Source organism: Syngnathus floridae, chromosome 22, assembly GCF_059516105.1.
Source record: "Syngnathus floridae isolate MCC-2025c chromosome 22, RoL_Sflo_1.0, whole genome shotgun sequence".
NCBI classification, from domain to species: domain Eukaryota; kingdom Metazoa; phylum Chordata; class Actinopteri; order Syngnathiformes; family Syngnathidae; genus Syngnathus; species Syngnathus floridae.
Window position 1 is genome coordinate 6,330,620 of NC_142434.1, and position 17,269 is coordinate 6,347,888.

Here is a 17,269-nt window from a genome sequence, read left to right on the forward strand (position 1 = left end):
TGCTTTCATCACCGTGTGAATGTTGAAGAGCTTTGCCACATTTCAAAAAAGTTCACCCAACAATTCAATTAAGGCGCATCAGCTCTTGAGCATTCACACGCAAAATCTCCAGAAATTACATCATTCATATTTGGAATGTTTTTGTATTTACATATTTCTGCTGAGTCTTCAAAAAGACGACACTGCTCGTTCCAAAATTCTGCCACCGTTGTAATATTTCCCTCCTTTCACCAGTTTCCGAGAGCTTGTTGGCGGACAAGTTTGACGAATACGGCTATACGTTCATCGCGCCAAGGTAAGATGGAGCGCGTTTCATTTTTTAATTGACATGACATTTATTTCTCCTCCGTCTTGGGTTTCCGTCTCGTTAATGACCCTCGCCGCCGTTTCGCAGGGTTTACTGCAAGGACCTGAAGCCGCCGGACAACGACAACAGTAACACAGAGTTCCTCATGGAGTTCAACAACTACATCGACACCAAGACGCCAAACAATCCAATGTGTGAGTGTGGAGGCTTGACGGGCGCCATCAATAACCTCGTGTCCCGGGTGGCCAGAGAAAAATAAGCGTGAAATGTGCTGATTCTGCTGTGTTCCCACCACGGATTGTTGCAAAAGTATACTGTATAGGCAAAAGTATAGGGATACACTTAAACCATAATTGTGTTCTTTTGAGAGAAGTCTCATGGGACAAATTTCACTCCAATTATCATACAGGACAATTTACTTCAATTATGCTGATTCCATATTGCAAATTTCACTTTCATAATCATGATACTTCAGTGTGTTACAACACTATATGATTAGAGCTGCCTGCAACTCACAATAATTTTGATAATTAAATAATTGGTCAATTACTTTGTCTATTAATCGGTGAAACGGATAAAAAAACAATTTATAGCCCTTTTATTTAACAACAGGGCATTCTGTCAAATTAACAATGCAGAATGCAAATGATCATTCATTTAATGGATTAGTCCAAAAAATATTGGAAAATAGGTAAAATGTTAATCATTGTTTTCCAAAGGAAGAGGAAATGTTTATTTTGAGTCAACACAAAAATAATTCTCCTGTCATGGAGAGCAACAAATCGGGAGTATATAAAAGGGAGTATATAAAGGATTTGGACAATTTTCAATTTAAAAAATTATCTAAATGAATAATTGATTATCAAAAATAATGATTGGTTAATTTGATTTATTTGATGATTTATTTAAATGAAAATAAAATTTACTGCACTTATGGTACCATGTATAGTAATTATGATACTACTTTGTATTTATTACAATACAATATGATTTCCTCCATTTACTATACAATAAAACTCAATTTAGCCAAATTAGGATTCACTTTAATGATGATACAATCTGATTAACTTCAATTACAAAGTTGATAAGTCCCAAACTTGTAATGTCGTTTTACTATAAAATAGGTCCAGGTGAGACATCTGGTTCAAGCATGTCGAGGACCCATCCCCTGAGCCTTCCTGCCCTCCCCCTTTATATTCCAGTGGTCTGGTTGTATGGTTGGCTGTGCATGACCAGTCAAAGCTTTTGTAAAGTGGAACCACCAACACCTCCCTCGTGTTGCCCGTCTGACGCTAACTCCATAAGTCTGACCATCACACGCCTGAGCGCACATGTGTGAAGCCCGTCGGCTTAGATGTGACACGCACACACACGCTTCACCTATATGGCCGCCCGACACAGTCCAATTACTGTGTGTTTTGTGACAAAGAGCAGGACGCGGCAGGCCGAGAGCGCGAGCCGGGGCCGTAAAATCCAAATCAGGGGCCAGCGGGACATCTGACCAACACATTATTGACCGCTCGCGTCCACGTCGCCTTGTTTGTCGGTATTGTCGCAGTTCGGCCCTCCAAACACGCTGCCAATAAAACCTCTCACTCCATTAAGTGATTACTTTCACCGTTATTAGCTGCGAGTTTAATAGGGATGGGGTGGGGTGGGGGGGCTTTGCCCGCTTAAGCCACCGCAGTGGCGAAGAAGTCAGAGTACATTAGGAATTCCTGGGCTGCCTTCAATAAAGGCCATGTAATGAAAACCACCACGGGCGAAGGGGTGGCGCAGGGCCTCGGAATAAAGTGTTAGAGCAGCTGTTCTCTGATGTGTGTGCTGCGTTAGAAGGCTCGCATGAGGTGGCGGCCGTGCATCAGCGAGACTCCATGTTTATGGACTGGAGCGGAGGCTACAAAGCGCCTTGGCAAACAACAACCCCCCAAAAAAATGGTATGTTTGTCATGTGGTCTCGTCGGAGGTCTCGCAAATAATTTGTTACGCCCGCAGCTTGGTGGGCTTCTCGCTCGCTCTTGTTTCGCCTTTCTTTCCTTTATTCCTCCACGGGTCCTTTATTTGTTGACGTTTAACAACCCGGAGCTTTTTATAGCGAGAAAATGTAAACCCTATCATCGTTTCTGGCTTGTGTCATCGATTAGGTCATCTGCTAATCAGAATTGCTTTCAGCAAAAGTCACTGTGTAAATGTAAAAATGATTCCCAGCTTTTTTTCCCCCCTTTCCCTTCTCATATCACATATACTCACGTTAATTTTTCTTTCTGACTTTATTTTATTGCTTTTCCATCTTTTTTTTTTCCACACATCATATTTCATTCCATGTTGGCTATCTATACACGCCATGCATTTATTTAACACATTCCTGCAGATAGCTGTTACGTTCCAGGCCATTAGGTTCCCAAAACCAAAACTTACAACATTTCCCCCTACCGTCTCCACAAAGATGGACAATCAAATACATTACGTTTGACAAATTTTTGATCTGTCAGCAGACAGGCGCAAATGGCTCTGGCAGATGTGGCTGATGCTGTTTTTGCTCTTTAGGTAACGTGGAGCTGGTGAACCGATTGCTCCTGGACGCTGGCATCACTTCAGATCTCATCAAGATCTGGAAGGAGAATAAGTTGCAGTGAGTGTAGTAAAAAATATCATACATATCATTTCAGCTCTGCGGGATTTGCGTAACTTTGTGTTTTGTAGGCCTGGAGTCACTGCCAGATTTGTTGCCACCGACGGAGGGATTACCCGAGTCTACCCTAAAAGGTAATAGACAGAAAGAAGATCACTCCACCATACTGCATAACATACGCCACTAGATGTAGGTGGTGGATAATGACATTTTCCACCATGTATCCATCAATTGTCCATCATCCCAGTCTTGGAATCATTGAATCCCCAGTACGCTGGCCCTTACATCGCTTATCTCCTGACTTTTCCGCGATCAGATAGGATGTAGATCCCTGCTGTTCTCATCCATTTCCCACTTGCAATGCAGTTTTTGACCTTGACTTGTTTCTTCCAATGCGCATCCCCAAGGGCGACCCTTTGAATCCAAAACAAATCGAGAGGATCCGGTCTGCATAAATGCTTATTTTTGTCCTGTAATTGCATAAGCGATGGTGCTTAGTGAGAAGCAGAGTAGCTCTAAAACAGATCCCTGAGGTATGCCCAAAGAGAAAGTTGTCAAAAAATGTAGATTTGGGGACTTTAATAGAAACCTGATGAGCACACCAACTAAACTTTAAATTATGACCAGTCTTTTCATAGCTCAATAAATCGTTTAATTGAGGTTCGATTTGTCGATTCAGCGCTGGCTTGAACTGGAGGGAGGAGGCAGAGACGTACGAGTCAAGCTTCTACAAACGAAGTTTGGACAATGACCTGTACATCTTTACGCCAACGCCATACCTCAAAGACAACAGTGAGTACACGCCAACTCCGTTTTCACATGTTTTAAATATACCACTAAGATGTACCTAATGGATTGTCCTACGCATCTGTCCTTGACCGATGTGGCTTTTTGTCCTCCTTGTGGTAGTGAGCGACGACTCGGTCCTCGTGAGCAGAGCTCTTAACCTCAAGATCGACAACAAGCTCCTCAAGCCGGCGGGTAAGAACATGCTAAAAACCAAACAAAAATTGCAATCTGTCAAGCTTACGTGTCAACACACTCACACTTAAGATGCGTATTTTAAAGACGACTTGTCACCCGCTGCTTGACGCAGACGCCCGTCACACACTTTGTCACCTTCCTGTGACACGCACACACAAACCACACATCAACCTGTCCGCTCTCTCTGTGATCCTCGGCCAAGTTTTCTGTGTTCCCGCTCTCTTCAGTTCAGAGAGTAAAGTTGACGCCAGGGTCCGGCATGATGGAGGGTGTCTGGGTTTTTTGTTGTTTCTGATCCCCAGTGGTTGGCGTCAAGTTGGACGTCAGCGCCTGGATGGTGAACTTCATCAACACCACGCTGAGGACCAACGTGAGTTACGTCTGCGCCACAAACAAGCAAAAATGTGAAGCTAAAGTCTTTTTTTTTTTTTCATTACAGTGCACAGATGAGATATGCGGCTGCCAACGGAACGATATGGTGAGATTTTTTTTCAGGTGTTATTGTTATTTTTATTTTCAATCCTCTTGGCTTCAAGTTTTGTTTTCAATTATCTCTGTGTGATTCCAGTATGTGGACTGCGTCATCCTGGACGACGGTGGCTTCCTGGTTATGTCCAATCGGGATGAATACGTCAATCAGGTCTGCTATTGCTCTTGCATATTGCAAACATTTATGTGTGTGTGTGTGTGTGTGTGTGTGTGTGTATGTGTGTGTATGTGAAACACAACCGTGTCAAAAATAACTTTGTTAGAACATTATAAACACTTAAAACAACATACCCATGTTAAAAAAGGGCCAAAATAAAGCAAGAAGGCCATTGAAATTCAAATGTTGATTTGAAACTCAAGATGCTAAAAAAACGATGCAGTTAAAATGAAGAAAATAAATGTAACATACTTTTTGAAGCACCATGTAAACATGAAAATTAATTCTCATTATAATAATCAGTAATATTGCATCTTGATCAGGGATTCATCGTGTAATAAGCACACGTGCTTCATGGACTCTCTCTCGTGGTTTGTGAAAGAATTACTGCCCGAGTACAGCTCAGTTTTATTTAACTTTTAAGTTTAATACATTAACATTTAATCTTTTGGAACTTTTTTTTTTTATGGATTTATTTAGGTACCTTTTTGTGCGATAGATTTTAATTTATCATTAAGTACTTTACTGCTGTATTTTGTCAAGATGGTCGTTCTTGAAGACACAATTTTAAAACAACAACATATATATATATAGATATATCTATATCTATATATATATAGATATAGATATATATATATGAAATAATATATAAATGGACAAATGTATTGGGACATATTTCTTAGTTAAATGATTCCAAAGCAGGCCTATGTAGCTACGTCTTAGCAAGACATTTATTCAATTTCTATTGCTGTGGGTATTTGATGGATGTATACAAAGAGTGATACAACCCTAACCACCTGCCCAAAGAAAGAAAAACCTGTAAATAAACAAAGCACTCCAGCGCAATTGACCCAATTTGTTGACATGCGAAAGCACACTCGGCGCCAATGGGCTTTTCTTAAACAGCTAAAAGGTGAGCCGGGACCCCCGGCTGCGGTTTGCCTAAATGTTTTTTCATGTGCTAGCTAATCAGCGCTGGGCGTGCGCTGGATAAATCAGGCCTCCTCTGAAGTTTGGCAGCAGCACTAAAAGTTGAGGCCTCGTTTATGCCCCTTCGTCGTATATCCAGCGGGGACGTCTAGTGTACTTTTCTCCGCCTCTTTATGCGTGACCCGCTCCCTTTTTTTTCACCCGGGTAGTCCTCGGGGAGTCTGCGGGCCAACAGGGCACCGACTGTTCATTCATTGGACGCGTCGCACACGTGCGAGACTGACTTAGGAAAAGACGTTTAGGGGTCTTGTTAACGGGATTACACCAAAGTCTATTGGGCATTTGCTTTTCAGGTGACACTATATAATCGAACATGATCATTTTAGCCAATCAGAAGAAGTCACTTCTGGACAAGGGGGGGGGGCAAAATAATTCTGCAATGTTGTGAAAATTTTCTCTATAATTTTGTTTGCATAAAATCGCAAGTTTGTGGGAAAACTCGTGCATTTTTTTTCTCAGAATATTCCTACTTTTTTCATAACGTGTCATGATTAACTTTGCTCGTTTTAATTTCTTTTCCTCTCGTATAACAAAATGTGCATGCCAAGACACCAGGTGGCACTCTAGCCCCTGACAAGTTGGTTATAGTCATTCAAAAGGCAGAAGAAAAACACTTCATGAAAAATAAAACTGGGGGATTTCTTTTAAGCAAATGTAAAATTGCAACTTTATTAGTATAAAATTACGTTTTCTTAGTTTTTTAATATAAAAATATTTTTTCTGTAATAATTTTATTCTCATTTCAAACAATATATTTTTTCGTACCAAATAATTTGTTTTTTAAAATTACTACTTTATTTTTTTCACATCATTTTTTACATTTGCAAAAACTTCCCACCCCTCAGATCGGTCGCTTTTTCGGAGTCATTGACCCAATCCTGATGGTCACCCTGGTCAACTCGTCGTTGTACACCTTGAAGAATTCCTATGACTACCAGTCGCTGTGCGATCCCGTCAAGGAGACCAAGGCGGCGGGCCTGCGATCTGTTTACGTGGTGAGTCACAAAATCCAGCGACCCATCCTCGTGTGTCTGTTAACACATTTTGATACATGCATCCTGACATGCTGCATAGTCATAGCAACAGATAAAGCAGACATACCTGCTTGCTCACACACACGCAAACACACAGACAAGAAAACGCAGGGGAGCCATAAATCGCCATAGCGCAGATGAGAAGGGAAGCAGAGGTCCAGCAAAAGCGTCGGAGTGGGAGTTGTCGTAACGCTAACAGGATTAGGTGGTCTCGCATGCTCGGCCGACACGCCAAGCGGCAAGCGCTGTTTTTCATCACCCTGCCATTTTTTTTTTGTTTTTTTGCTGAACTTGGGAACCCTCCCAAGTCCCCCCCCCCTGGTAATATGCCTCATGTTGATGAAAACACAAATTGGGAAAGGTTGGGAAGGTTGTGACATCATAGGAAATATCCTTGAATGTCATGGAAATGTGCCAAGGTCCTTAGCAAATGCTTTGATGACTTTTTTCCTTTTCATTTTGCTCTGATATATTCTTGTCAAATTAGGATTCTTTTTCACATGAAAATAGGATTGCATTCTTTCATAACATAATGATTTTTTCATAATATGATTAATGTAACATAAATGTTTCATAAAATTACACCTTGATTAAAAATCATGTTTTTTTAATGTAACCACTTTAATGATAATATATTGAGCTGTTTTTCCACATTGACAACCTTTTTGTGTCAGATTACCTCACGCAAAAATGTAACATGTTTTCTTTAAGATATGAACTTTTAGAATGAAATGTTTTTTTACGTAAAAGGGTAACACATGAAGACTTTTTCTCAAATTGAAACTGATTTTAAATTATTATTTTTGTCCCGTATCATTTAGATCTTTTTAATGGAAATTACAACTTTAGCGTAAAAGTATTAGTGTTTGTTTTTCAAAACATTAAAGCTTTGAAGTTAAATTATTACTTTTTCCCCATATCATTTAGATCGTTTTAAGGTAAATTACAATTTTAGCGTGAAAGTACTTTGATTTTTTTGTTACATGCCAGCTTTCCACGACCATTAATTGCAGTTAAAAACATGAAAGAACAAACAAGCCCACGCTTGTACTCTCCACTAGCTTTCGTAAGTAGTTTTTGTGTTGCCATATAAACTTCTTGTGTCACGTTGATATAAAAACTCAACGCAACTTCTTGTAAAAGTTTCACCTCCACTAAAAGACAAATAATTAGTTGGTCATTGTGGTAAGCTTTATAGTTGATTACCTTCCAAATTCCCGACACGGCCCATGATTGAGCAGCAGCGTTCATGTATAATCATCCGTGTGATCAAAGTCAACATGTTTACTAGGCGTGTGACTCAGCATGCGTATCTTGAACGCTACATGAACGATTGGCCACAACAAGGTCCTCGCATGCTAGCTGTAATCCAAACAACATGGTCAACAGGCCTTTGATTCAAACCTCATGTTGTTGCTTTTTGTTATCTGTTAACTTATACCGCTTTTGCTCTTCACAGCCTTCCATTGGTGATATTTTGAACGTAGGCTGGTGGGCCACTGCTGCTGCCTGGTGAGTCCTTTTATGTAGCCTGTGCCTTTATCTTGAAAAATATATTCTTGGGAAATACAATTAAAGGGCACATACATTTTTGAATCGTAATAGAAAACAGGCTGTGGCCTCAATTTCTTGATGGGGTTAACACTACGGCTTTTAAGCACACCATTTTGTCTTCTTTCTGATGTTTGTATTACAAAATATTTTGCTATTGAAAACCTTTCAAATTCTAAAAAGATTATAATTGTAACATTATTCACAAAATCATAAATTTTGCTGGAATTTGATTTGAATTTTAAGATGGTTTGTCATTAGAATATATCTACATTTGAATTTTTCTCAGAAAATGTATTTGTGTAAAAAAGACCAAATACAATTTGTTGTAACAATACTTTTTGCGTACATTTTTTTTTGCAAAATGTTTTTCAGTAGTGCATAATTTCTGCTTGCTGTTTTTTTTGTAATAAATTGAATAGATGAACTTTTTTGAAATAAGGATTTTTTTAGTAAAATTAAAATATATATATTTACTTTATTTGCATAATTTCTAGTACTATTCCGACATTTTATCGTAGCATTCTGACTTTTTACGTAAAAATTTTTGTTGTACATATGCTTTGTTTAAAATCACCTTCTTTGATAAACAGCATGATTCTTTTGAACAGGCCTTTTTTCCAAACATTTTCATAAAATTATAACTTTATTTTCTGCAAATGGCAACTTACAACTTCATCTTTTTTTCTTGAAACTACAATTGTATCTGCTCACAGGTCAATCCTGCAACAGTTGCTGGTTAGCATCACATTCCCAAATTTCCTACATGCAGGTAAATCTCTTCCTCGTCCGCCTTAAATTCATGTCACACTTCTCTGAGGGTGCAAATCAAAACTAATACATGATCTAAAAAAATTGGGCCACAGCCGACATGGAAGAGGACATGTCTGACATCGTCCATAAAGAAGTGTGCATCACGGAGCAAACGCAGTACTACTTCGAGACGGACGACGTCGCCTTCCGAGGAACGGTCGACTGTGGCAACTGCTCCAGGTAAGAAAAATTTCATTTTAACCATTTAAGTCCCCAATGACGCTGTGCTTGTTTAAAAAAAAAAAAAAAATCACATGCCATGTAGGTGAAGTCAACTTTGTGGACCACCGTCCTGGCACGTCGCCGCCCCCTGCCTGCCCCGTCGTCTCTTTTGCATGTGCGCACGCCATTTTAAAGCCCCCTCGTGCCGCCTAATGGAGTGCCTGCCCCACATGCGTTGCGGCGTTCCTGTGCATTAGCCGCACACGTTTCCGCTTAACGAGCGCCATAAAAAAAGCAGAGAAAATCATTTGTGCACCCCTGACATGAGTATTTATGGAGGGTTGCGTATTTCTCCCTTTGGGATGGAAAGCCATAAAAAAAAATCTCTTCTCGTTACTGTATGTATGATTTGTTGCGAATTCCGATTTTTGTTCTATGAGTCATGAGATGTCACTTCCTGTCTTTTGGGTGGGGCCATAAGTTAAGAGTCGCAATCGCTTTAAGATGTCAAATGTCCCATCATCTTTTTTTTTTTTTTTTTTTTATAAAAGTATATTTCGGTATCAAAAAAGTAAAAGTGTAACACCTTTCTTAAAGTATGTTTTTCATTTATTTTCTTGGAAAATGATTCTAAATATATTTGCATAAAATTACAAGTCAATCTACAAAAAATTAAATATACTTTTTTTTCGCATAATATGATGTTTTTTTTGCTGATTTTTACAAGTACTGCAAAATACACATTTATTTCTACAAAATTTTAATTTGTACTTTCAGACTGTACCATGCTGAGAAGCTTCCCAACACGAACCTGGTTTTCATCATTGCTGATGCCAAACTCACCTGCTCGTCCTGCGATACCAAACCGCTCATACAGGATGAACAGCAGTGTATCCTTCTGCCAACTTTTAGAAACTATCTAGTGGAACTACTGTAAATCCCAGACTTTGGTTGACATTCCTGACAAGGCTCTTTTAGCTAACGGTCCTGATCCTTGCAAGGTGGCCCAGAAACCTCGCTACAGGAAAGGACCTGCGGTGTGCTTTGATAATAACGAACACGTAAGTCTTATCGCAGCTCGGATGCTTGTTTCCAAACAAGTGGCTTGCCTTGTATGGTGTTTCATGCTTAAATTGCATCAGGAGCGCCTTCCAGCTTTGTTGTCCCATTCTTGTTTGTCAGCTAACATCAGAATCAGAATCAGCTTTATTAACTATTAACTAACAACATTCAGGTGACTAACTGTGATAGTGTTGACACAAAATAGTGTTTCATTTTACACTTTGGCATTTTTGATCATTTATAATGTTATATTTTACTCACATGTAGCTCAACATAAACGCAAAGCATTGACCAATAATGTGGTTACTAGCTTGACTGTGAAAAAAAGTTTGGATCTTTTTTAAAATCTTTCAAACATTTTATTAATCAGAACTCTTTCATGTTTTAGAATTTTGCGAACTAACATATGGTATACATTCGTCCCCATAAATTAGCTATAATGGTTTCAATTTAGCATTTTAGATTACATTAAAAAAAAAAATTCACAATGTTAATTGCCAATCTTGTTAGTGCTGACGTTTCAGTTTGTCACAGAAACGTTGGCATTTTACATATTTTTTTTCTTTAATTAGCAGTTGGTCCCTAATGCCATTAGCGCGTTACTGAACCAAATTATTTCCTGAAATTTTCCGGTATTATACATATACATTACTAATACCTGGTTACTAGCTTGACTGTGAAAAAAACTTTGGATCTTTTTTAAAATCTTTCAAACATTTTATTAATCAGAACTCTTTCTTGTTTTAGAATTTTGCGAACTAACATATGCTAGTTTGCTAAACTGGTGTACATTCGTCCCCATAAATTAGCTACAATGATTTCAATATAGCATTTTAGATTACATGAGATTTTTTTTTTCAAAATGTTAATTGCCAATCTTGTTAGTGCTGACATTTCAGTTTGTCACAGAAGCGTTAGCATTTTACATTTTTTTTCTTTAATTAGCAGTTGGTCCCTAATGCCATTAGCGCGTTACTGAACCAAATTATTTCCTGAAATTTTCCGGCATGATGCATGTATATACATTACTAATACCTCGAAAAAGTGTTATTTTTTTGGGCTTGTATTTCGTGGCTGCTGCGTTGGACTTGCTCAGCAAAACATGGGATTGAATGTCATATTTTATTATTATTAACCTGCATTGCTTTCCACAAAATCTGGTTTTCTTCCGAGCGCTTTGCTGCATGATGTATTCTCTTGGTTTGCGCTCTGTGATTGGCCTGCCGCTTAGGACGAGGCCCTGTGCCGGCGTAGCGCTGGCTCCCCGTCGACGTCCTCGCTGCTCGTGTTACTGCCGCCACTGTTCGTGTGCTTTGCCGGGTCAGTCCGTCTTTTCTAGCTGTCATGTTCCTCCTCAAATCGTATATCTTTTTTTGGCCTTTTCCACTATTTTTTGGTTTATGTCTCGTGTCGCTCCGCACCTGCCACCTACTTACTTGTTCTGCCGGCATCTGTTTTCAATTCTCCTGCCTTCCCCGCTGATGTTTTCCCCATCTTCTTGCCCAGCTTTGAACTACCAGCATGTTTCCTCGTGTATCGTAATCCTCCGATGCTTGCTCTGATACAGCACTTTGGAGCATTGGAACAACTCTCTTGTGTCTGGCATCTGACCAATAACAAAAATGTTGCATTTACCCGCAACACAATTGTGTTTTGATTTGAATTTAGGGTGAAAGAGCGACGGACGAAGCTAAAAGTAACATTTGATTAAAAAAGAAATGAGTGTAATCAGAGATCTCGGCTGTAGTCCAGGCTGTTTTGGTGAGAGTTGACCTCCAAAGTCAGCTGACCGACCCAACGTCGCTAACCCGCGCTGACGTTGTCCCCCTTGTCGGAACTCCAGGAGGAGGACCCTGACTGTGGTGGTTCATCCAGCTTGAGTCCCTCGCTGTGGCTCATCTTTGCCCTTCAGTTGGCACTTCTCTGGGTTCTGAGTGGCTGTGGACATTACACCATCCTGTCATGACCTGTTTTTGCCCCACCACCATCTCTACCAGCATGCCTCTGGAATGACGAATAAGAAGAGCTTTCAAAATTTTTCAGCAAAAAACCCACCTGAAGAGGACTTTGATTGCTGGCGTCATTGTTTTTGTAAGTTGGGCTGCCTTATCGGACTTTGTTGAGGAGCTTGAGTTGTTTTTTTATCAACACTGCCAGAAGCTAGCAAACAGTTTGTTTTTAATCCAGTGGTCTGCTTGTTGGTTGAAGGCAAGAAAAACAGCGCTGCCACCAACTTTTGCCCTGCAGATAATCTTTTATGTCTGGATTCTTCCTCACACCTGCCAGTGTCTCCGGAACTTGTTTATTTTGTGCTCTTCGTCAAAACCGAATCCTAGTTTTCCTTACGTCTCGAATTCTTGGATCGAAAACTGCCATGAGTGCGCGTCAACCAATCAGGACAAACCTGACTGAAAACTCTCTAGTGCCATGTACTTCTGAGACGACTATCTGCACTTTGTGTGTACAACTACTGAAGTCCACTTTGTCGTCTTTTCTTTGCTTACATCTCTGCAGAACTAACAACAAATCCAATACAAATGGAGCGTTTTATTATCCCAGTAGGTCTGGGCTCAAGATCAGATTTTGTAAAGTGTTAGTCTGCATTACACTGTGGTTTTATTGTCCAACGCACCGTGTAACTGATGATTTGAGAACTAAAGCTACAAAGTACATTTTGATGCTAACCCTTCCACTTTCATATTTGATCGTTTTTATCGCTATTTTCGTCTGCTTCGGCGTAGAGAGACTCCTCCGTCACCCTAGCAATTGTTGCACTTTATAATCCAACCATAACATCGTGCTCTTGGTGGAACTAACAACGTGGTTGTCATTTACTATCAGGGAGAGGGAAAAAAAAAACAAGTGCCATAATCGAATTCTCTCCTTTTCCGAATTTATGCAAGTTAATGTCAAGTATCTCGCGATGATCAGCTGTTACTGCCTTTGTTTTCCCTTGAGGAGGCAGCATCTGCAGTTTTTTGCATTACAATTCATATCCCAATTTTTAGCACCTACTGCTACTGCTACCTGCTACTAAAAATGCAGAAAAAACCCCATAAAATTTTTAAAGTTAACGTGCTAAAATCCAATGCTGTCCCCTCGGGAATAATTAACGTGATATGAAGTGGTTCCGATTCCGTACAGGTCACAAAAATCTTACGGGTTGGCGTGTGTTTGTGTCAGTGAGTGTGTTGTGTGTTAGCATCGAGTCCACCAAGTCCCGTTTATTTAAGACTGTCTACATGTACATGGGTATTTTAAAATTTTTGTTTCACTGCTATAGTGGTGGTCCACTTTTTGTTGTACAGCTAACCCCCATCAACAATCAACAGCAAAACAGTGCATGCGCAAAATTCTTTGAAGTCAATTTAAAGTGACTGAAAACTGAAAAACAAATAAAAATTTTAAAATACTTTTAATCATGTGGACATAGTCTCCCTCTCCCTTGATCGTGCTTTAAAATGTTACACTTAAGTGGAACTTGTAAAAAAAAAAAAAAAATTACAAAACCAAAGTTCTGATCAAAACGTGTGTTCATCCATGTTCAAATATTCAGAATAAAATTTTATGACAACAATTTGCTTCCTCCATGGCAGTTCTTCAACCCCCCGTCCCTCCCCTCCCAATGGATCATGACCGCACTCTTGACAGGCAGTCAACGACAACACCATGTTGGATTTCACCCACAAACGTCTCCATAAATTATCGCCGGTGTCTCCTCTGGCTTGTCGATCAAGCCACGATGAATTCTAATCTTTAGCGACGTCCGCTTTGCACGCGACTGCAGCTGCCGCTCCCCCCAAAAATAAAAGAAAACAAAGTGTCACTTTACCCTTTTATGGCGCACGTTAAAAATGGAGCGACATGCTGAGAGTAGAAAAAAATACAATCACCGGGGACATTTTAAAAAGTAGCCAATTACGACGTCTTATAATGAAATAGTAGCCATTTTTGTCTTGGTAGCAGCTGCCAAATGACTGCTTGGAGACTAATCATTGTGAAATTACATCATATTATACAAAATAAAGTCCAAACACAGTATGGCGAAGGATTTTGTAGAAAATTTACATTCTTTTACAAAGTTTCCACAGGGCATTGAGTGCAAATGAAGATACAACTCTTGAAGATAGCTATTACAAAATCATTGATGTTATTTCTGGCTTTTTTGTAGGAAAGTACTTGGCTAAAGACTAAGCGCATCAGTTTAAATTGTAACTAATTAGTAATATTAAATTGTGGAATTTGGGGACCAGTTGTATTTTTTAAATGAACAAAATAGGCAGGATTCCACGAATTGCTTCATGTTCCAATTAATTTGCTCTTAATTTGAAAAGAAAAATGTATTGTTTCTGTCACCAATGTCCAACATGAAATGCTTTAAATGACAATATGATAGGATTCTTTTTTTAAATATGAAAGTTCATTTTTAAGTTTTGTTGGACCGTACCGAATTCAAAGTCATACATTGCCCACCCCTGCTTGCGCACAATCATAAAGACTGACAGATTTACTGGTCGCACTTTTTCCTTCCTTCCACGCTTCTCTTGGACTTCTTTTCTGACTTTTCCTAAAGTGTTATTCCTCGTCTTCCGCGGATGAGTTGCGATGTCAACAGCACATGCTGGATTTCCTGCCCGGGGTGGGCTGAGGCTTGCGGCTCTGGATTTTGCGTCTGGCAATGAGACTCCTCGTTCGGTTTATGCCGAGAGGTCGCCGGTGTTGTGCTTGGGATTGTTATCCCAAGTCCGCCTCTGATGGATATCTGGCCCGGCGTCCCGCAGGGAACGTCCCCCTCAGTAAATATGAAAGGTTTATTATGTAAGTGATTGCATTTGCTGTGCTCTCATTATGAGCGCCATGTTTATTTTTGCATGCTGCGTAATCGTTCCATCAGATGAAAATTATGTCGTGCTCAAACATTTTTACACGCACAGCAGAAAGGCCTGGACTAAATGAAAAATTGAATTGCTTGTATCAGGAGCTGCATTTGGAATCGAGATCTGGATAATTTTTGGATTGCGAAGCTGTAAACAGAATTTAGATTCTAATTGTCTTTTTACCCTTGAGATTTGTTTGAAATTTGACTTGTGTTTGGTATGAATCCAGAAAGAGTTGTTGTTCCCGGAATTTATGTAAAAATGGGATTACATTTTGTATGTAGCTTCATTTTAAACCAGGCTGGATGAATGGTTCACTTTTTAATCTCAATTTGGATCTTGCCTTTGGTGGAATGGAATTCATTGTCACCTTTGATAATGACAGACCCAACAAATTGACTAATGGTTATGATCAAGGTTCTGAATCTTGATCAATTGGATTAAATTTGGTGTGTTACTTTATAACAGCCAAAAATAGAATTTGATTAACTTGATTTTGATCCGAATCAAGCATCGGGGTCCAGATCCATTTTTAGAAAATCCTAAACGTATTTGTATTGTGTTTATGTATCTCATAACTTTTGTATGAAGCTTGGAAGAAGGTATTTATTTAATCTTGATTTTTAATCTGGATTGAGATCATTTTGTAAAATAACCTTTGACAATTAGGATTAGATTTAGCATTGTTGTTTTAGTTTGACAGAGTGACAGTGATTTTTTTCTATCCCAGAATTCAGGTCATTTGTGGGGGGAAATGGTAATTGCTCCAAAAGTTAAATTAGGTTGAACTCTCTCAGTGGGACCTAAAAACAAATTAACTACATTTTAACTGTGATCCAGATCCAAATTGATTGATATGGATCACTTTGTAATGGCTGAAATTGAGTACGTAGCCTTGGTATGACCGAAATGACGCATTTGATTATTTGTCTTGGCGCTATTGCTTCATTTTTTTTTTCAGGCAAAGAAAAAGACCTCCTTGCTATTGTTCCATATTGTCAAGTGGTGCGAGTGTATAATGAGCTTAGCGAGAACACCTCGCTGCAGGCATTTCTTTGGCTCGCCCTCAAAAGCCAATCACAAGTGGGGTAATAAATATCTCGTGATAGTCTCGCGTCCTGAGGGGGTTGTCCCCCTTTTTTTTTTTTTTTGTTACGCCAAGCTGAGATTGCTATGTTTAGAATATGTTTTATCGCTGCGACACGCTCACTCAAAAAGGTCTGCCGCCCGAGGCTCTGGGATGTCTTTGCGTGCTTATCTTTTTGTTTTGGTCTCGGGCTATCACGTTACCACAAATGGGGGCGGGAGTGGGGCAAAAGTAAAAGTTTGGCATTCCAGGTAGCCCCAAGACTTTTTTGACGTTAGTACACGTTGATTCTAATCATTGCAAGGTTTTGCTGTTCTTTTCCACAAAAAAGATAAAACTTTGTGTGGAGTCACTGGTTATTAATGGGGGAAAAAACTTGGATCCGTGTAGAGAACAGCACCGTTATTTGATGTGGCTTTTGACTCACTAAAATCACCTGCTGTTTGCTAACACGTGGAATGCCTTTTGGGATCTTTGGGGGATTTGGTATTTATCATAGCCATGATCAAAGGCACAATTTGTACGTCTCTGATTCCAAATTTAACACTCCAGGGCAATAGGGGCCACTATACTTGCAGCTAATGTCTTAGTCAGCTCCCCAATTTTTAGCAGTAAGGCAGCTAAAGCTTTCAGGATCCTGAAAAATAATTTAACTCAAAAACTGACATAAAATTATATGTATAATTACTGGAGCCACACAACAAAAAATCCTCGGGGACCCATGACTTAAATTAAGCTATGATAGTTTGGGATTTTGCATGATAGAAGGCCAATGCTAATTTGCATAATTTATTAGCCTCTGCTAACGAATGTCTGTTAGTAGTAGTAGTAGTTGTTGTCGTATCATTATCTCTTTATATGAGCTAATGTCGATTCAAATCCAACTCTATTTGAAAAGTGCTGAGATCATGCTTGTAGCACATTAGCAATGTGCTAACATTTTAGCTGAATGGTTGCAAAAAGTGACCCCCCCTAAAATAGACCCAAAATGAAGTGCCGCATTCAAAGCCAAGAGGATTTTGAATTATCACACTTTTGAAGTCAAAGGTCAAAGCGAATGTATAAGCAAAAAATAAAGCTGCTATAAGGTATTATTAGGGTATCATTAAGGTATCAGTCGAACA

The 17,269-nt window shown here is 39.4% G+C and overlaps 1 protein-coding gene and 2 long non-coding RNA genes across 5 annotated transcripts in view; 1 reads left to right on the forward strand and 2 right to left on the reverse strand.

Annotated features, from left to right (window-relative positions):
• cacna2d1a (calcium voltage-gated channel auxiliary subunit alpha2delta 1a) overlaps window positions 1–13,758 on the forward strand; it is a 42,065-nt gene extending 28,307 nt beyond the window's left edge. The window contains exons 25-41 of the mRNA XM_088366460.1: window positions 235–295; window positions 395–501; window positions 2,855–2,939; window positions 3,011–3,073; window positions 3,619–3,731; window positions 3,849–3,920; window positions 4,226–4,293; window positions 4,363–4,401; window positions 4,492–4,563; window positions 6,405–6,554; window positions 8,053–8,105; window positions 8,861–8,916; window positions 9,011–9,137; window positions 9,897–10,009; window positions 10,098–10,180; window positions 11,413–11,501; window positions 12,025–13,758. Coding sequence (XP_088222586.1) covers window positions 235–295; window positions 395–501; window positions 2,855–2,939; window positions 3,011–3,073; window positions 3,619–3,731; window positions 3,849–3,920; window positions 4,226–4,293; window positions 4,363–4,401; window positions 4,492–4,563; window positions 6,405–6,554; window positions 8,053–8,105; window positions 8,861–8,916; window positions 9,011–9,137; window positions 9,897–10,009; window positions 10,098–10,180; window positions 11,413–11,501; window positions 12,025–12,061 — 1,388 coding nt within the window. The 3' untranslated portion in view covers window positions 12,062–13,758. The remainder of the gene's footprint in view (window positions 1–234; window positions 296–394; window positions 502–2,854; window positions 2,940–3,010; window positions 3,074–3,618; window positions 3,732–3,848; window positions 3,921–4,225; window positions 4,294–4,362; window positions 4,402–4,491; window positions 4,564–6,404; window positions 6,555–8,052; window positions 8,106–8,860; window positions 8,917–9,010; window positions 9,138–9,896; window positions 10,010–10,097; window positions 10,181–11,412; window positions 11,502–12,024) is intronic.
• On the reverse strand, window positions 2,569–8,104 carry LOC148379471 (uncharacterized). Of its 3 annotated transcripts, none has more exons than XR_015855308.1 (4): window positions 7,800–8,104; window positions 3,787–4,304; window positions 3,225–3,353; window positions 2,569–3,066 (listed from the first exon to the last, which is right to left on the reverse strand). It is a non-coding gene; the product is annotated as an uncharacterized LOC148379471 (long non-coding RNA). The 3 variants fall into 3 exon arrangements; XR_015855309.1 differs by lacking the exon at window positions 3,225–3,353 and having other exon boundaries at window positions 3,787–3,931; window positions 4,020–4,304; window positions 7,800–8,102; XR_015855307.1 differs by lacking the exon at window positions 3,225–3,353 and having other exon boundaries at window positions 7,800–8,102.
• LOC148379472 (uncharacterized) lies at window positions 6,198–6,895 on the reverse strand. The gene is made up of 2 exons (XR_015855310.1): window positions 6,661–6,895; window positions 6,198–6,590 (listed from the first exon to the last, which is right to left on the reverse strand). It is a non-coding gene; the product is annotated as an uncharacterized LOC148379472 (long non-coding RNA).
• Window positions 13,759–17,269: the final 3,511 nt, after the last annotated feature.